The sequence below is a fragment of the Ammodytes marinus genome, assembly GCF_949987685.1.
Source record: "Ammodytes marinus genome assembly, chromosome: 5".
NCBI classification, from domain to species: Eukaryota; Metazoa; Chordata; class Actinopteri; order Uranoscopiformes; family Ammodytidae; genus Ammodytes; species Ammodytes marinus.
In genome coordinates this window covers 28,881,261-28,896,443 of record NC_137234.1, presented here as the reverse complement: position 1 = coordinate 28,896,443, position 15,183 = coordinate 28,881,261, and the positions used below count along the sequence as shown (strand labels likewise).

The 15,183-nt window shown below is 41.7% G+C and overlaps 2 protein-coding genes across 3 annotated transcripts; one reads left to right on the top strand and one right to left on the bottom strand.

Moving 5' to 3' along the window:
* The first annotated feature begins 480 nt into the window (after nucleotides 1-480).
* Nucleotides 481-5,089, top strand: ciapin1 (cytokine induced apoptosis inhibitor 1). 2 transcript variants are annotated; one of them, XM_080027156.1, is made up of 9 exons: nucleotides 481-616; nucleotides 1,290-1,448; nucleotides 1,546-1,689; nucleotides 2,340-2,419; nucleotides 2,920-3,088; nucleotides 3,273-3,349; nucleotides 3,597-3,715; nucleotides 3,885-3,966; nucleotides 4,078-5,089. In XM_080027156.1, the coding sequence occupies exons 2-9, from the start codon at nucleotides 1,292-1,294 to the stop codon at nucleotides 4,186-4,188; spliced, it is 939 nt and encodes a 312-aa protein (XP_079883282.1). In that variant the 5' UTR covers nucleotides 481-616; nucleotides 1,290-1,291; the 3' UTR covers nucleotides 4,189-5,089. The 2 variants fall into 2 exon arrangements, with proteins under 2 accessions (XP_079883282.1, XP_079883281.1); XM_080027155.1 differs by having other exon boundaries at nucleotides 1,286-1,448.
* Nucleotides 5,090-5,229: 140 nt separating this feature from the next.
* Nucleotides 5,230-14,577, bottom strand: prmt7 (protein arginine methyltransferase 7). Its single transcript, XM_080027154.1, has 17 exons — nucleotides 14,357-14,577; nucleotides 13,662-13,698; nucleotides 13,153-13,302; nucleotides 12,665-12,773; nucleotides 12,222-12,334; nucleotides 11,298-11,527; nucleotides 10,442-10,622; nucleotides 9,496-9,623; nucleotides 8,910-9,048; nucleotides 8,729-8,812; nucleotides 8,070-8,117; nucleotides 7,830-7,919; nucleotides 6,954-7,115; nucleotides 6,637-6,711; nucleotides 6,299-6,459; nucleotides 6,066-6,162; nucleotides 5,230-5,854 (listed from the first exon to the last, which is right to left on the bottom strand). The coding sequence occupies exons 1-17, from the start codon at nucleotides 14,449-14,451 to the stop codon at nucleotides 5,696-5,698; spliced, it is 2,058 nt and encodes a 685-aa protein (XP_079883280.1). The 5' UTR covers nucleotides 14,452-14,577; the 3' UTR covers nucleotides 5,230-5,695.
* Nucleotides 14,578-15,183: the final 606 nt, after the last annotated feature.

The following is a 15,183-nucleotide window of genomic DNA, read 5'->3' as shown; positions in this document are numbered from 1 at the left end:
TTACAACTGTAATATGCAAATTCTTTGCGTCTGAATTACTTCATTTTATTCCCAAACCTACAGTGTATACCTTACCACATTTTAACCCTATATCTTGAAATGGCCAACAATTCGTTACTGTAAAATGATAGAGGCGACCACGTTAACTTAGAAGTACGACGTTATAACCACACGTGCTGTTATTTATTTATTACTTTTTATTCATCAGAGTGAGTTAACATACCAACTATAAACAACAACAAACGTATGCAACATACAAACAATATTAATAAGACACGTTAAAAATAGAAAACAAAAACGCAAGAGTAAAGAGAAGGATCAAAATAGAAGGCAAAGGGGGAAAGGAGAAAAATTAGCCATGTTTAATGTTTTATCATTTTCATTTAAAAAAGAAACGCCGTGCTTTTATTTTGAAAACTAAAGCAACATCCGGGCCTTGTCTTATGTAACGTAGTTCGGTCTGGCTTTGCGAGAGCGAGATTGTAACGTGACACTGAACTTTCTAGCGAGATATTGCTTGTGTACTGAGCACGTTGAATTGAAGTATTCTTAATCATTTTCCGTATTTTTCAGCAATTTAAGGGACGAACGCTTCAAAGAAACAGGCATACAAAGCGTGAGTATGGTTAGTTCTTGATAACCGGTTACCGGACGGTGTTAACGCTGTGTTCATTGCGTCACGTTGTTTGTCTTCTGTCAGTATCAAGCTAACCTCTGCTTTGCCTCTGTCAACAAACAAGCTAACCCGCTAACTAGTAGTTATGAGAAGAGTGAACACTTAGACTTTTAAAGACTAAAGCTGAAATACATAACATTTTCCGACAACCAACGTTATACAATTACGTTTGGGACTAATGCAAGGACTACATAGAAGCTTCCAGACCATTCCATTGTATTAAGCTAAAACCCGTCTTTATTTTTTAGGCTTGTAGTAAAAGTATTAATCATAACAGTGGGCTAGCCACGCACGACTAGCTGCTCGGTTCTCAACACTATATTGTCAAGGTCATGTGTAGTTTTCCCCCCACTGGACTCAATTCCGGTTGTAATGTTTATACATTTCGAATCGTTGTTATAAGTCATAATCATCGATTTTCCCACTCTCAATAGCGTAACCTGAACGTTACTGCATTATAGTCAGTTCAGTTCTTAAGTAATTTCGTTTTTGCTTTTTGCTGTGTCATCGCTAGTCACAGACACGTGTGTTAACTTTCAGATGATCCACAGAGACACAGAGAAGCAATTTTTCCTTTTACAACTTGAATAAATCCATACGTTTGTGCAGGAAGTCATGGCGGACCTTGGCATCAAAGCAGGAGACCATGTGATGATGGTGTGGACCCGGCCCTCGGCACCTGCGGCCCTCAAACAGTATGCAGAGGAACTGGGGGCCATTGTGGGTGCAGACGGCAAAGTATCAGTGGAGAACATGGAAAGGCTATCGCTGTGTGAGTGACTCTTCAACCTGATTACTACACAGTAGGACAGGATGTTAAAGTCGGTGGTAAAACGTCCCTTCTCTCTCTCTCTCTCTCCTCTGCTCAGCCTCCCACCCAGCCTCTAGCTTTGACTGGGTGCTCTCCTGTCTCCTGGCCGACTGCTCCTCCACACACACTGCACAGACTCTGGAGGAAGTGGCCAGAGTGCTCAAACCTGGAGGGAAGCTTGTCCTGGATGAAGCAGTCACAGGTGAGAAAGGAAAGACTTTTGAACCTCATAACTAGAGACAGAGTGCAGTAATCGATTCGGCATTGGTGATATCTGCGTTCACGAGGCAGATTTAAAAAATATATATATAATAAAAGTGCGCATACACATTATGTCTTCATGCACTGTCGTGCTTTTTACATTTTTAACCCAAATATTAACCTTTTATTTTTTTACTATTTCAATAATTACAGAAGGCTGGACAGATCCGCAAGTCTCTTATGGAAATACTTTAAAGAGCAATGGCTAAGTGCAATAGACAATGCACATTATTTGTTTTCAAATATTTGATTGTTTCTACATTTGTTAAATACATGTTTATTCTCGTTCAATTTAATTTTTAATTTGTTATTAAATTGCGGTATTTTTTTAATGCATTCTGGCGACTAGCTCACTTAATATCGTAATCAGCCTTTGAAAAACCATCGGTCGCCCACAAGTCCCAAGTTGTAGTCCTCTCATGTCTCTAATATGGAAAAATACAAAGGATATTCAAAAATGAATATAAACTTAGTATTGCTTATCCATAAATCTCTTTTTATGAATTTGATGTGTCAAGAGTCTCTATCCACTAAGTCACTGTGATAATAGTGGGTTCCAATGTGTTTGAGTGGTTCCTCTCCGTGTCTTAGGCACAGAGGCACAGAGTGTGAGGACTGCAGACAAGCTGATCTCAGCTCTCAAGCTGTCTGGCTTCATGTCAGTAGTAGAGGTGAGTGTCTTTGTTTACACACACACACACACACACACACACTGAGTCTTAACAACTAAAACATGCCTGTGTGTGTCTATGTCGCCGTCATCACAAAGGATCACCCCAATCTTCTGCTACTGTAAACCATCATTTTATATGTCTGCAGTGGTGGAAAGTGCTGCACCCACCAAAGCACACTATTCAGACAAGAATATGACGACAAGAAATAGGTTTTCTATCAGTGTGGGTAAACACCTGCACCAGTTAAAGGTGGAGTCAGCCATTCTGGAGAACGCTTGTTGTCAAAATCACTTTTTTGTCAAGCAACATGCCCATTACAGAGCCTACTGTATATTAACAAGGCATCTTTTTTTGCTGTGGAATGGACAGGTAGCGGATTGTAAGGAGATATTCATTCAATGATTTTGACAAAGTGGTTTAGGTAACACTCATTCTACAGACTGCACCTTTTAAATGCTTATTTGACCTGTTGACCCACTTGCTTCCTCTCCATCCAGGTGAGTAAAGCAGAGCTGAGTCCTGAGGCTTTGAACTCCCTCAGGACGGACACTGGGTACAAAGGCAACACTCTGTGTAGAGTGCGTATATCTGCCTCTAAACCCAACTTTGAGGTGGGATCATCCAGCCAGATCAAACTGTCATTTGGGAAGAAGACGCCCAAGCCTGGTAGGTTTCTAAGCTCTGTTTTCCTATTTCTTTTATGTGTATTTTTGTCCACATCAATTCATCACTCTGTGTCTGTTTGGAGGTTTGTTCCTTCATATGGTACATGTGATGCCTCTGGTCAGATTAGGACATAATAACTACCATGTGTCTCATCTCAAGCTAATATTCACATTCACGGTTTCAGCAGAGAAACCTGCTCTGGATCCCAACACGGTGAAAATGTGGACGCTGTCTGCCAATGACATGGACGACGATGATGTGGTGGGTTATTATGGATTTGATTTCTTTGTGGTTTTTCCCCCTTTATACATACTATTTAAATACAGTTTGGCCAGCTCAGTGGAGAGGGACTCATTTATCTCATGCCCACATCTGACATATTGTAGTTATAAATGTTTACAGGCTGACACACATTTATTTAGGAAATAAGAAGTGTCCTGCTCACGTCTATCCCTACACTCTACCCCCTGTGCTTACCGAGTCTTTCTGGTCCCCTCTCTCTCTGTAGGACCTGGTGGACTCTGATGCTCTGCTGGATGAAGATGACTTGAAGAAGCCTGATCCATCTTCTCTTAAAGCACCAACATGTGGAGAAGGAGCCAAGAAGAAGAAAGCCTGCAAGAACTGGTAAGGTCACTACGCAAATCTGTGTGTAGAACCCATAGACAAAAGCTTGGCATGGGTGTGTTGGATTGCCACTATAATGGAAGGAACTGGGCCAAAACTGTTATATTGCACATTTGATCTGCACTTTGAAAGGTATTTTTACACATTCCATGATTTGTGTTTTTTGTAGCACATGTGGTCTTGCTGAAGAGTTAGATCAGGAGGCTCAAGGAAAACAGAAATCTGCCTTACCAAAATCTGCCTGTGGAAGTGTGAGTATATTTTGCTGATCACAGTAGGCATTGTTCAATTCTCCCCATGCTGTCTCATATGTGCTCTCAACAGTGTGAGGAAGTAATGATTTGCATTTGTATTTGTGGCAGTGTTACCTTGGCGATGCGTTCCGATGTGCCAGCTGTCCGTACGCGGGGATGCCAGCGTTCAAACCAGGAGAGAAGATCGTGCTCGATGACAAGACGCTGACAGACGCCTGAACCACGAGCTAACTGTTCCTAGTGCTCACGCTCTGAAAAAACAAATCATTCCTTTTCTTCTCCATCCAGCCCGGGACACAGTGCCCTCTGCAAAAACACTGAACGCTGATTATTAAGGCTGATTGCAGATGTGAGGGGGATTTCTGTCTGTCCAGTGAGAAGCCTTTTGCATGGCTTCAGTGCTAGAAATGATTATCATCTTGATTCCGATGTGCCGATTGAAATTCCCTCATGCACCAACATTAGCAAATCATTTTCAATAAGCATTTTCTTAAAGTTGGAGTCAGAAATTCTGGAAAACAACTTTTGACAAAAATCTTTATCGCCTCACGATCCGCTACCTGTACGTACTGTGTGTGCTGAAAAAGATCTGGTGTTAATACACAGCCTATGCTCTGTAAACTTAAACTGGTATGTAAACAAAGTGGACCCACCGTAGCTAGCAACATTTTCTTCAGCACACACACACACACACAGTAGGGACAGGTAGCGGATTTTGAGGAGATGTTATATATACGTTCCCTGATGTTGTCAGTATTTTTCAGAATCACTGATTCTGCCTTTAATTTGAGAGTTTGGCTATGCTGCTTTGAACAACATGTTTGAATCCTGCTGTTGTTAATTATGCACCTATGGGTGAGCCTTACCTGGAGGCTTTCTAGGAAGCACCTAAAAGCACTGAAATGCATTTGTTCTCTATCCTTTCATTTATACTTCTATTTACATCCACCAACCGAATGAGTTAAAATCTAGTTCACCAGTAACATACAGAGATCCATACCAACAGCATCATGTTCAATTCAAGAGTATTTATGTATTTGAAAGGCAAAGTGTGGCAGCAACACGTGTTATCGTTTTGTATTATTTTATGCAATAAAATGCCTGAACTTTGTGCATCCCATTACACTCAATGTGAATGTCTACAAGTCATCTGCGGGGTACATACAGTATAAGCACATCACTCCATAACTGGTGTAAAACAAACAATGGGTTTTTGAAATATATTTGAATAGATAGATGTCATTTCTAGTGTTTCACTTTAAATAATGATAAAAACCAACAAATAAAAAAAAATAACTTTTGTATACAACCAAACACATTTGGCTTCGCTAGATGGGTGATCGGTTAAATAACAAACTTATTTGTCTCTAACACAATATATAAACTTGAGTTCTTTAGACCTTTTGCTAATACTGTATATACTCTGTCTTCATGGGATGAATTACATTTTTTTTTCAATTATTGTAGAATTCCTTAATACATTACTAGTTGCTTATAGGAAGCCCTTAATATGAACTATTACAAATATTGAGATTATTACTGTTAACCTGGGATGGTGATGAATCCTGGTCAGTGTTGGGGAGAAGAGATACTGAGTTATAGCATCTTCATTGAGAACAGTTGATGTTAAATATCCACAGGAAAAAAAAGCCAGAACGCAAACTGTGACATGAGGTAAAAAGCCCAGTGGTAAGGAGTCTGTTCTTCAGTCAATGGTTTTGTCACATCACTGAGACTCAACACTGAAGTCCATCTTAATGTCTCCTAGACTGGGTTCAAAGGTGAAGCTGTAAGATACTGCTGCTCTGCCATCTCCAGAGCCTTCCCACGCCGAACGCAAGAAATACACTCCCTGCTTCCTGTGGCGACTCCACTCACACTCGCCCTGCAAGGAGGGAACAGAAAATCATACTGTGTTGTCATTCTTTGTTAATTCTGGGGTTTTCTGGGAAGCCATTTTACTAAAACACATGATGCATTTGGGCCCAGGTGAAGTGAATGGAATTTCAGCTGCTAGCTTAATTGATTGCTTCTATTGTAAAAAGCAAGCAAGGAAAGCTCAGGGTGCAAAGATGATCAATATAAGGCTGTGATACCTGCTCATTGATTGGTCCAACCAGGCCCCCACTGACACTGATGTCATCGGTAAGGTGATACTCCATCCACAAGGCGACACCATGGCAACGGCCATTCCTAAAAATGACATTTTGAACACCACTTTAATTAAAATGTGTTAAAACAGAGTTCAATTCTTTGTAGCCTTGTCTTTCGTTTTTAAAATGTATAACTATATTAACCTTTGAATAAACCTGTTTTTATCATTTTGTACCTGATGAGGGGCAGTGAGCCCTGACAGCTGATTGGCTGTTTAGGGACACACTGTGTGAAGTCAAAGGTCATGGCGGCTGTGGATTGGCTCAGAGCACGGCATGGATACTCCCACAGAGGATGGGGCTCCGCCTCACGGGACTCACGGAAATCCAGAGATTTCTGAAGTGACAGAACAGACTTACTCATACACACCAAAAAGTAATGATTTTTTTTTTTTCCATCTGCGGTCATTCATTTTATTCTATGGATTCTGCTTTCTGATTAACACAATTCTTCTCCATAATAGAGATATCATAGTTACCTGGAATATGTATAGAAAAACTGACTTAATTGTACCTGGACCATTTCATCCATAGGTGTGACATCAAAGCCCTCACATGTTCCACACGGCGCCCGTATCCTCCACAGATCCTGACAAACACGGGAAAGAATACATAACTTAACCTTGAATTATGATTATTATGTTATAAATCTAAATCCACTAAATTAGAAATTAAGAAAAAAAAGTGATATTGCCTTTCATAGAGAACTTTAATCTTTATTAAAAAAAAGCCTATCTGAAGATTACTAAATAATTCAGGAAGATATACAGACCTAGAAATCAAAATATTTATATATAATATATAATATGAATATATTTCCAAGTGTCTCACCTTAAACTCCACTGCCACCACGTGTAGAGTGGCAGAGTGGGGCAGGATGGTGGCGTCTGGCCTCAGCAGGCCGACCAGCGCCGTGCGACAGTACCAGAAGAACAGGGAGTGCCAGGGCAGCAGACTGGTGCTGAAGTATGGCTCACCTAACAGGACTGAGATCTGGAGGAGAGAGGCTGTATGTCACTCGTATGACACACACATACAGTATTGTTGCTGATTACTTATTAAATACATTTGGATGTCATAAGAGAAGCCGTGCCCCCTCATTACCAACCTAACTTAGCATTACCTCCACCTGTGATATGCCTCACCCCCCCCCCCCCCCCCCCGATACCCCTGAATCCAACTGGCAGTAAGAGTCAAACCTGCAGTTAGATTCAGGGACAAGCAGAAATTATTGGGAAATTTTACAAGGCAAGGCTTAAAGAGACAGGCTCTAAAATGGAGTGTTTCACACAGAGGAGATTCAGCAATGGCACTGTGATAAATTTGAAATGTATTCATGGTGAAGTTGTACAATTTTGAACCTGAAAATGAGCATAATATGTGACCTTTAAAATCAACATACAGGTGCCACTCGGGTGCAGTAGAACAAGCTGTCAAGACAACACTGACAAACAGTGCCATCACCTTAAAAAGTTGATAGGTGTGCTAGCTAAAATGCTAGCTATGTACACATCCTGCAGACGAGGAGCAACAATCATATTCATTTAGTATAAAAATGTGTTGTTTTACGATGGATTATAGATATCTTGATTAATTCAGCTCTAATGTTTAGGATATGGAACATCAAACTTAACCACCCTCTAACTGTGATCCTTTAACTGTGACATGACAGCAGTCACAGCACTAAACCTTTGTTTCAAAAGGTACCTGCTGTGCTCCTAGATCATTACTGGTCAGCTGATCCGGCCTGATCCCCAGCAGCTCAACACCTCCTTTCATTGAGTTGGCTTCCAACACCTGCACAGAAAGATTTGTATCAACGTCGCTTCTTAAACTTCCTTTGGGGTTGTGTGCTTTTGTGTTAATAGAACTAAGAATGATCAAGGGTTAGGTTAACATCTGCCAGTTCTCCAAGAAGAGCAAGTGCATTCCAAAGTTCTCCTTTACCTGCTCAATAACCTGTTTGGACATTCTGGAGTTTTCCAAAGCGTAGACCTGAGCAGAGGCAGAGGGAATAAAAAGACAAGTCAATAACACAGCCAGAGTGTGGTATTTAGTCATGCCTTATTTCCAAAGCACTTTGCGATTCGGTTGGGTTCGGTACAGCACGCATTCATTTGCTTTTCCACTGTAAAAAGTTGGAAAGGGTACCAAAAAAAAGCGAACCGTGGCACACCTATTTTTGTCATCATTTTGTTGGCATACCAAGCCGACCCAAAGTGTCCCGCAAGGGTGGAGCTACACACTGCAGTCCGTTGATTGGTCGACAGAATAATTTCTGTGAGATATATACCGCTGTGTGTAGTCATTTGGCAAGAGGGGAAGAGTCTTGTATTAAGAGAAAAATGATGGTGCACAGCTTTGTTTATAGTGTGGCATTTTTCCTCTTCATTGAATTAATCAGCGCGCTACACTGTGTTGTGCTGCTTTCGATGTCCCCATAGTAACGTTATTCTCGGCATAAACCCAACCTAACAATTAAGGGTGCTGTCGGCATTTGAAACGCAAGCCAGATCTAGGATCACCTGTGTCTTGCCGAACCGTGCTAAACTGTGCTGCTCAATGGAAACATGGCATTTGGTCCACAATGGTCTAAAGCAGATTACCTTCTTGGCTCCGAGCATGTGAGCAAACACAGGGAGCAGACTTCCATCACTGACGCCCAGACACACACTGTCCTCCTTCAGAACCTGAAGTTTACACACACAGCAGAGAATCAAATAGAGAACTATGTGTGTGTCCATTACTCCATCCACACTTGACTGTAGTGGGCCAGCTAGCACTTACACTGCGCAGAGCTCTGACGTAGCTCTGTGTGCGCCGCCGGTCGTTGAGTTCTCCAAAGCGCGGCCGCGTCCAGACCAGGTGAGCCAGGCAGGTACAGCTGGGCCGAGAGGGAGGCGCCTCGGGCTGGGAGTCTGGTTGGCTAGAGACATCAGACACACAGACACACCATTACTTTAATTAGCCACTGAAACCAGAACTACTCAATAAATAACGATGGTTTCCGGTTATTCACCTACAAAATATTTGAACTGAAATTACCAACTCATTTCTGACCAAGTTATACACAGCTCTGGAAAAAAAATTAAGAGACCACTCCCAAATATTCAGTGTCTCTCGTTTTACTATTTATAGGTGTATGTTTGAGTAAACTGAACATGTTGGTTTTATTCTATGAACTACTGATAACATTTCTACCAAATTCTCCCCAAAAATATTGCCAATAAAAGCATTTCCATTAAGTAATGTAGGGTTCTCTGGATACTTTCCAGGAGTTCATGTGTGAAAGGGGGCTTAAGTTGAGCTGTTGAGTGGTTTGACATACATTCAAACAGGAGCTGTAGAGTCCCCCCTGTCTGTGAGCTGTTACCTGGGAGACTGCAGGCTGTACCACAGACTGTAGTCATCATGAGAGACGGTCAGACTCAGCTCCTCATCTTTAGTTACACTGCTCTCCTCAGGCAGGAAGTAGACACTCTGCATCCAGTGATCACGCCACTGAAACACACACACACACACACACACACACACACACACACACACACACACACACACACACACACACACACACACACACACACACACACACACACACACACACACACACACACACACACACACACACACACACACACACACACACGTCAAAACATTGGTCACAAGGATATTCCTCTCTACATGTCGATCAGCATATTCTCAATACACCATGCTGACCACAGCACTCACTGGAAGTGGTAGAAGTGAAATGATGTCAGGTGTCTGTCTATTATATTCCAACAATAATTCCTGTCCCAGCCAAGGAAAAAAAACACTGTTTATATCATTATCATTATCCTGCATTGTTTTGTCAGCCAAAAACCAACCTCTTCTTTGAATAAGGTTTAAACACTCTAGTTTAACAGCAGTAAACCAGGGCATGTGTCGCAAACTGCGGCATGGCAATGTCTTATTCATATATGATTTTAACCAGGTTCAAAAGGTGGAGTCAGTGATTCAGGAGAATGCTTGTTGTCAAAATCCCTTTTTGTCAAAATCAGTGAATAGCTCCTCACCATCCGCTAGCTGTCCATACTGTGCGGGAGCTGAAAATAAATACACTGTTTATACACAGCCTAGGCTTTGTAAAATGCTATGTTGACAAAGGCTATGTAAATAAAGGGGCCACAGTAGCGAGCTCCATACCAGTTTTTTATACAGTATATATAATCTTGACAAAAAGTGATTTTGACAACAAGAGTTCCCCAGAATACCATCTTCAATATGGTAATATTACTGTGCATGTAAACCTAGTCAGTGTGTCCTATCTAAAAACTGACCGGGGCCGTCTCTGGCTGTGTGTGTGTCCAGCTGGGAGCCATGGTGCACACGATGCTTCCACTGGGATCCATGTCCAGGTCCCACCAGGACAGCACCACCTGGGCCCGGCCCCCGGACTGAGCCCCGAACCGGGAGGAGTGAGACTGGGAGGAGCTGCTCACTGGCTTACTGAAGTCCACACTGAGAGGGAGGGAAAGCGACGTGTGAAAAACGGAAGGAAAAAAAATAGTCGAGCGAGACCACACTGATTACTAATTTATTTATTTTTTTCTCTAGAAACTTTTTAAATTATTGAGGTGGAGGCTTCAAATCAGACGGATGTCTTTTTTTGCCTCTCCCTGCACTGTATTGGTTTGTATTCTTTGTTAAAAAAAATTAAATTAAAATATTGCGCAAGCTCCACATTCCTTTTCTCTCGCGCAGATCTGTGGACTTTTTTCGTTCTCTGTGGGGAGGAGCCTGGCCCTGTACGTTAGTGGAAGTCAGCCCCTGATTGGTTCATGTAGTCGTCAATCTATCCTCCAGTCAGACCGGACCCTACCCAGTGGAAGGCAGCTCCTTATTGGTTCTTGTAGTCACTGACGTCATGACGTCAACATGGATTGACGAATACCCTTGTGAGATATGGCTGGTCTCAGGAGGCTAGATTGCCGACTACATGAACCAATCAGAAGCTGCCTTCTACTACAAGCATTAGGTTGGAATGCGGGCTCTGATTGGCCTGGTAATTTTTTGGACTCCTCCCTACAGAGATTGGAGAAAGTCCAGACTGATCTGCGAAACAGAAACAAATGTAAAAAGCTTACTAGATCCAGCTGGTCTCACCAGGCTAGGAGAACAATGGAAGGTCCATACCTGAACATGGTGCAGAGAGGCCCCAGTGGTGTGAAGCTGTGTGGAGACACCTGGCTGAGCTGGATGTCACACACTGAATGGGCCCCAGCGCAGCGGGCCACAGCGGGGGGAGGGGCCAGCCGCAGCCCCTCCACCTCCACAGGCTGCAGCTGTGCCCAGCTCCACAGCAGATCACACTCCACCAGCTGGGCGTAGACAGTGGCCCGGTGAGGGACCGCCTCACAGCCCGCCTGCAGGGGGAGAGGGATGCAAGGATCTGACTATTAACTGGGATTATACACTGTCTTTGTTCACTTTGACTTAGGTCCTGTCCACATGTACACAGATAGAAAAAATGGCCCTCCCCCCGATTGCAGATAAAATCCATCAGTGTTTTTTGGGATATCTCACCGTAAAACAACACAGAAAAACGATAGAAAACGCTGACGTAAATCATGCCAGGCATTTCTCAAATCGACAAATACCAAAATACAGGTTTTAGGGGGTTCTCGTGGTGTAGTGGTTAGAGCGCCCGCCCATAGAGGCTCAGTCCTCAGAAGCAGCAGACCACAGGTTCGAATTTGGCTCGTGTTCACCTCTGTCCCTCCACACTGGCTAATAAAGCTTATAGAAATGCCCAAAAAAGTATCTTTAAAAAAAGAAATACAGAGTTTCCACAAAATCTCCACTTTGTCCGGAGTTTTCAAAAAGCTCTGGTTTTAGTGTACGGTCGGTTGTGACGTTTGCTGTGTGGACAAAAGGCCAAATGGCACAGAAAAATATACAGTTAAGAAAATACCAGTGTACGTGTGGACATGGCCTTAGACTGAATTTATCTGACTATTTTAGCATAAAACGAGTTACTGGCCAGTGGAAAACCTACACATTTATGTCACTTCTGCATTATGCAAAGACATTAACATGTCAATTGAGCAAAGCACACACCTGGACCAGATTTTGGTGAGCGTGTTCATAGCTGGGCAGGGCGCCTTCACCTATCAGTTCCGTATCAAACAGTTCTGTGATCAGAACATTGGCCTTCATCTGCATGTCTCCGTCTGTATTCAATCAAATCACAAACCTCATTAACACAGACATTCTGACATTGAACACATTCACAAAGAATCACATTTCAAATTGCAGAAAAACAAATAAACATGGAGCTTCAAGCAGCCTACTAACACACACACACACACACACACACACACACACACACACACACACACACACACACACACACACACACACACACACACACACACACACACACACACACACACACACACACACACACACACACACACACACACACACACACACACACACACACACACACACACACACACACACACACACACACACACGGTGTGTGTGTGTTTTTCTCTGACCTGGCCCCACAGTCACATCAGTGGAGTGTTTGTTAATAATCTTGATCTTTTCTGAGAAGCCGTTCTTCTTCACGATGCACTGCGCTGCCTCAGCCATGGGCTTAAAAACCTGCACACATAAAGTGGAGTACGTTGGTTAGTTAGTGCTATAGAAAAAGGATCAATAAGGCATATTAGGGCAAAAGAAATGGTTGGAAGTGGATTAATCATTTCAATAGAAAATACAAAATTGATCTGATGACGACCCTTGTGGGTGTTTTTACAGGTGCAATGGACAGAGGTGAAACCAGGTCTGAACCAGCACAGCAGCGATACAACACAGCTTTTCAGCCTAGCAAACAATTCATCTTTAAAAAAAAACTTTGACTTTTACAACTAAAGCTGCTTGTCTGACAGATTACACATATTGCATTTTACATAGAGACTGTGCAGGGAGAATATATACAGTCCTTATCCAGTGCACACAAAAGGAGAAGCATGTGTACTACCTCCACAGCATAGCAGAAGTCTGCCCCGGCAGTGAGAGCCATCATGGACAGAAGGCCCGTCCCCGTCCCGATGTCCAGGACGATCACCTTCTCCCCGCGAGCCTTCACTCTGGCTACGGCAGCCCGGATGCCCAGGTAATACTTCTCATTCTGGAAGTATGAGAAAAACACATCAGCTGGAGAAGAGCTAGAATTCAGTCCACCGTCCATAAAACTGACTTTAATGAGTGGAGTATATAAACAGTACGTAAACACGTCCATTTCAAAATGTTTTTTTTTATGTATTCAAATATTGTCAGAGGAACAGCCTTATTTTTTGACCTACACCAAATCTGGATTAATGCCTCAAGTATGTACAGAGTAGGCCCACTATCATGCAATGGTCACATACAGATAATAACATAAATGGCTGGAAAGACTTTTACTTTGAATGAACTATTACCACAGAAAACTCAGACAGTTTGTGTATTATTTCATCAGAGTTTGACGTCATGTTCCCCAGCACTCACCCTGTCATGGTCATGTAGCATGTCTGCATAGCAGGACCTGAGACACAAACATATTCAACTGTTTAACAGGACAGCAGATTCCAGTGGAGCGGTGTGTGTGTGTGTGTGTGTGTGTGTGTATGTGTGTGTGTGTGTGTGTGTGTGTTATTGATGCTTTTGTTGGAGAAACTAGCAAATTACTTTTATTTATTTATTATATATGTGGTAATGTCAAAAATTAATTATGGCTGAAATATCACAGCCAAATCTCAGTATGATCTTTCAAACTCAAAGATAGAAACTAAAACTTTATAGGTCAGGCTGAAGTATAGCCATTACATTAGAAAAGCATCAGTACCACAAACACAACCTAAATATCTCTTTAAAAATAACACTTTTATACTCCAACCAAATCATCACAACAGAATGTTTCTGAAAGCATATTAGATTACCTTGTGAATTACCATGCCACACTCCATATATGTCAATACATGTATGTCAAAATAAAGTTGTCTACTTGCTTGTTCTTGTTGTTGATAAACGCACACGAAAAAGGTTTATTTTCTTATGTTTTTTTAAACTCAACATCCCTATCCCTTCAGCATAAACAACAGCACAACAACATATATCACACACATGTAGTAATATTATGGATTGTGGTCATGTATGAGTATAGCGCGTGCTCGCAGTGTGATGTGATGCTAGCTTAGAGCTACCTGGCTATCTCCTGGTGGTAGTCGTACTCCTCACTCTCCTCCACCCAGTCCAAAGCCCCGGTGCTCGGGTTGGCTCTCCCACAGAACGTCTTCATCTCTGCCACAACTGTAACGACTTTCCGTTCAAACGTACAGCCAAATAAAAAGGTTGTTATACCGGCATATTCTTCACGAGCCTGTTGTGTTCACTTGACTACAGAAGCAGCGTTGTGCTAACGGGAGCGGCCATCTTGACTAGCGACGTCACAAACTGAGTCACGTGACTGGCATCTTTAATATTTTGTATTGTTTGGCTCTATTTACTTTTTCCCATTATAATAGGAACAGAATAAAATGTCATGAAATTTACACTCTCTCTGACTTAATGCTCATTTTAATTTCAAAGTAGCCTACAATCAATAACAGGCAAAAGTATGGTTTAATTATTGGTTAATCTTTACATTATATTCTTGTTGAAATCATATGTAGTAATAATAATAATAATAATAATAATAATAATAATAATAATAATAATAATTATTATAATAATAACAACAACAACGGATGAAAGTATTACTTTATAAAGCATTTATTTAAGCATTGTTGTGACAGAGTGTACAGTGTGCTTGAGAGGTTTGCATTGAGCCAGAGAAGAAATGGAAATATCCCTTCAAATATTAGGAAACACTATTCAAAAGGAAATGGAAGAACAATAAAACATAAATACAATAAATACATTTAAAAAACTGATACAAAACACTCAGTATCAATGCAAGATTAAATTCAACAAAACAACATACAAGTGAATGAAAAGGTGTTTTAAAGTAAAGAATGAGAGCCTATATTTT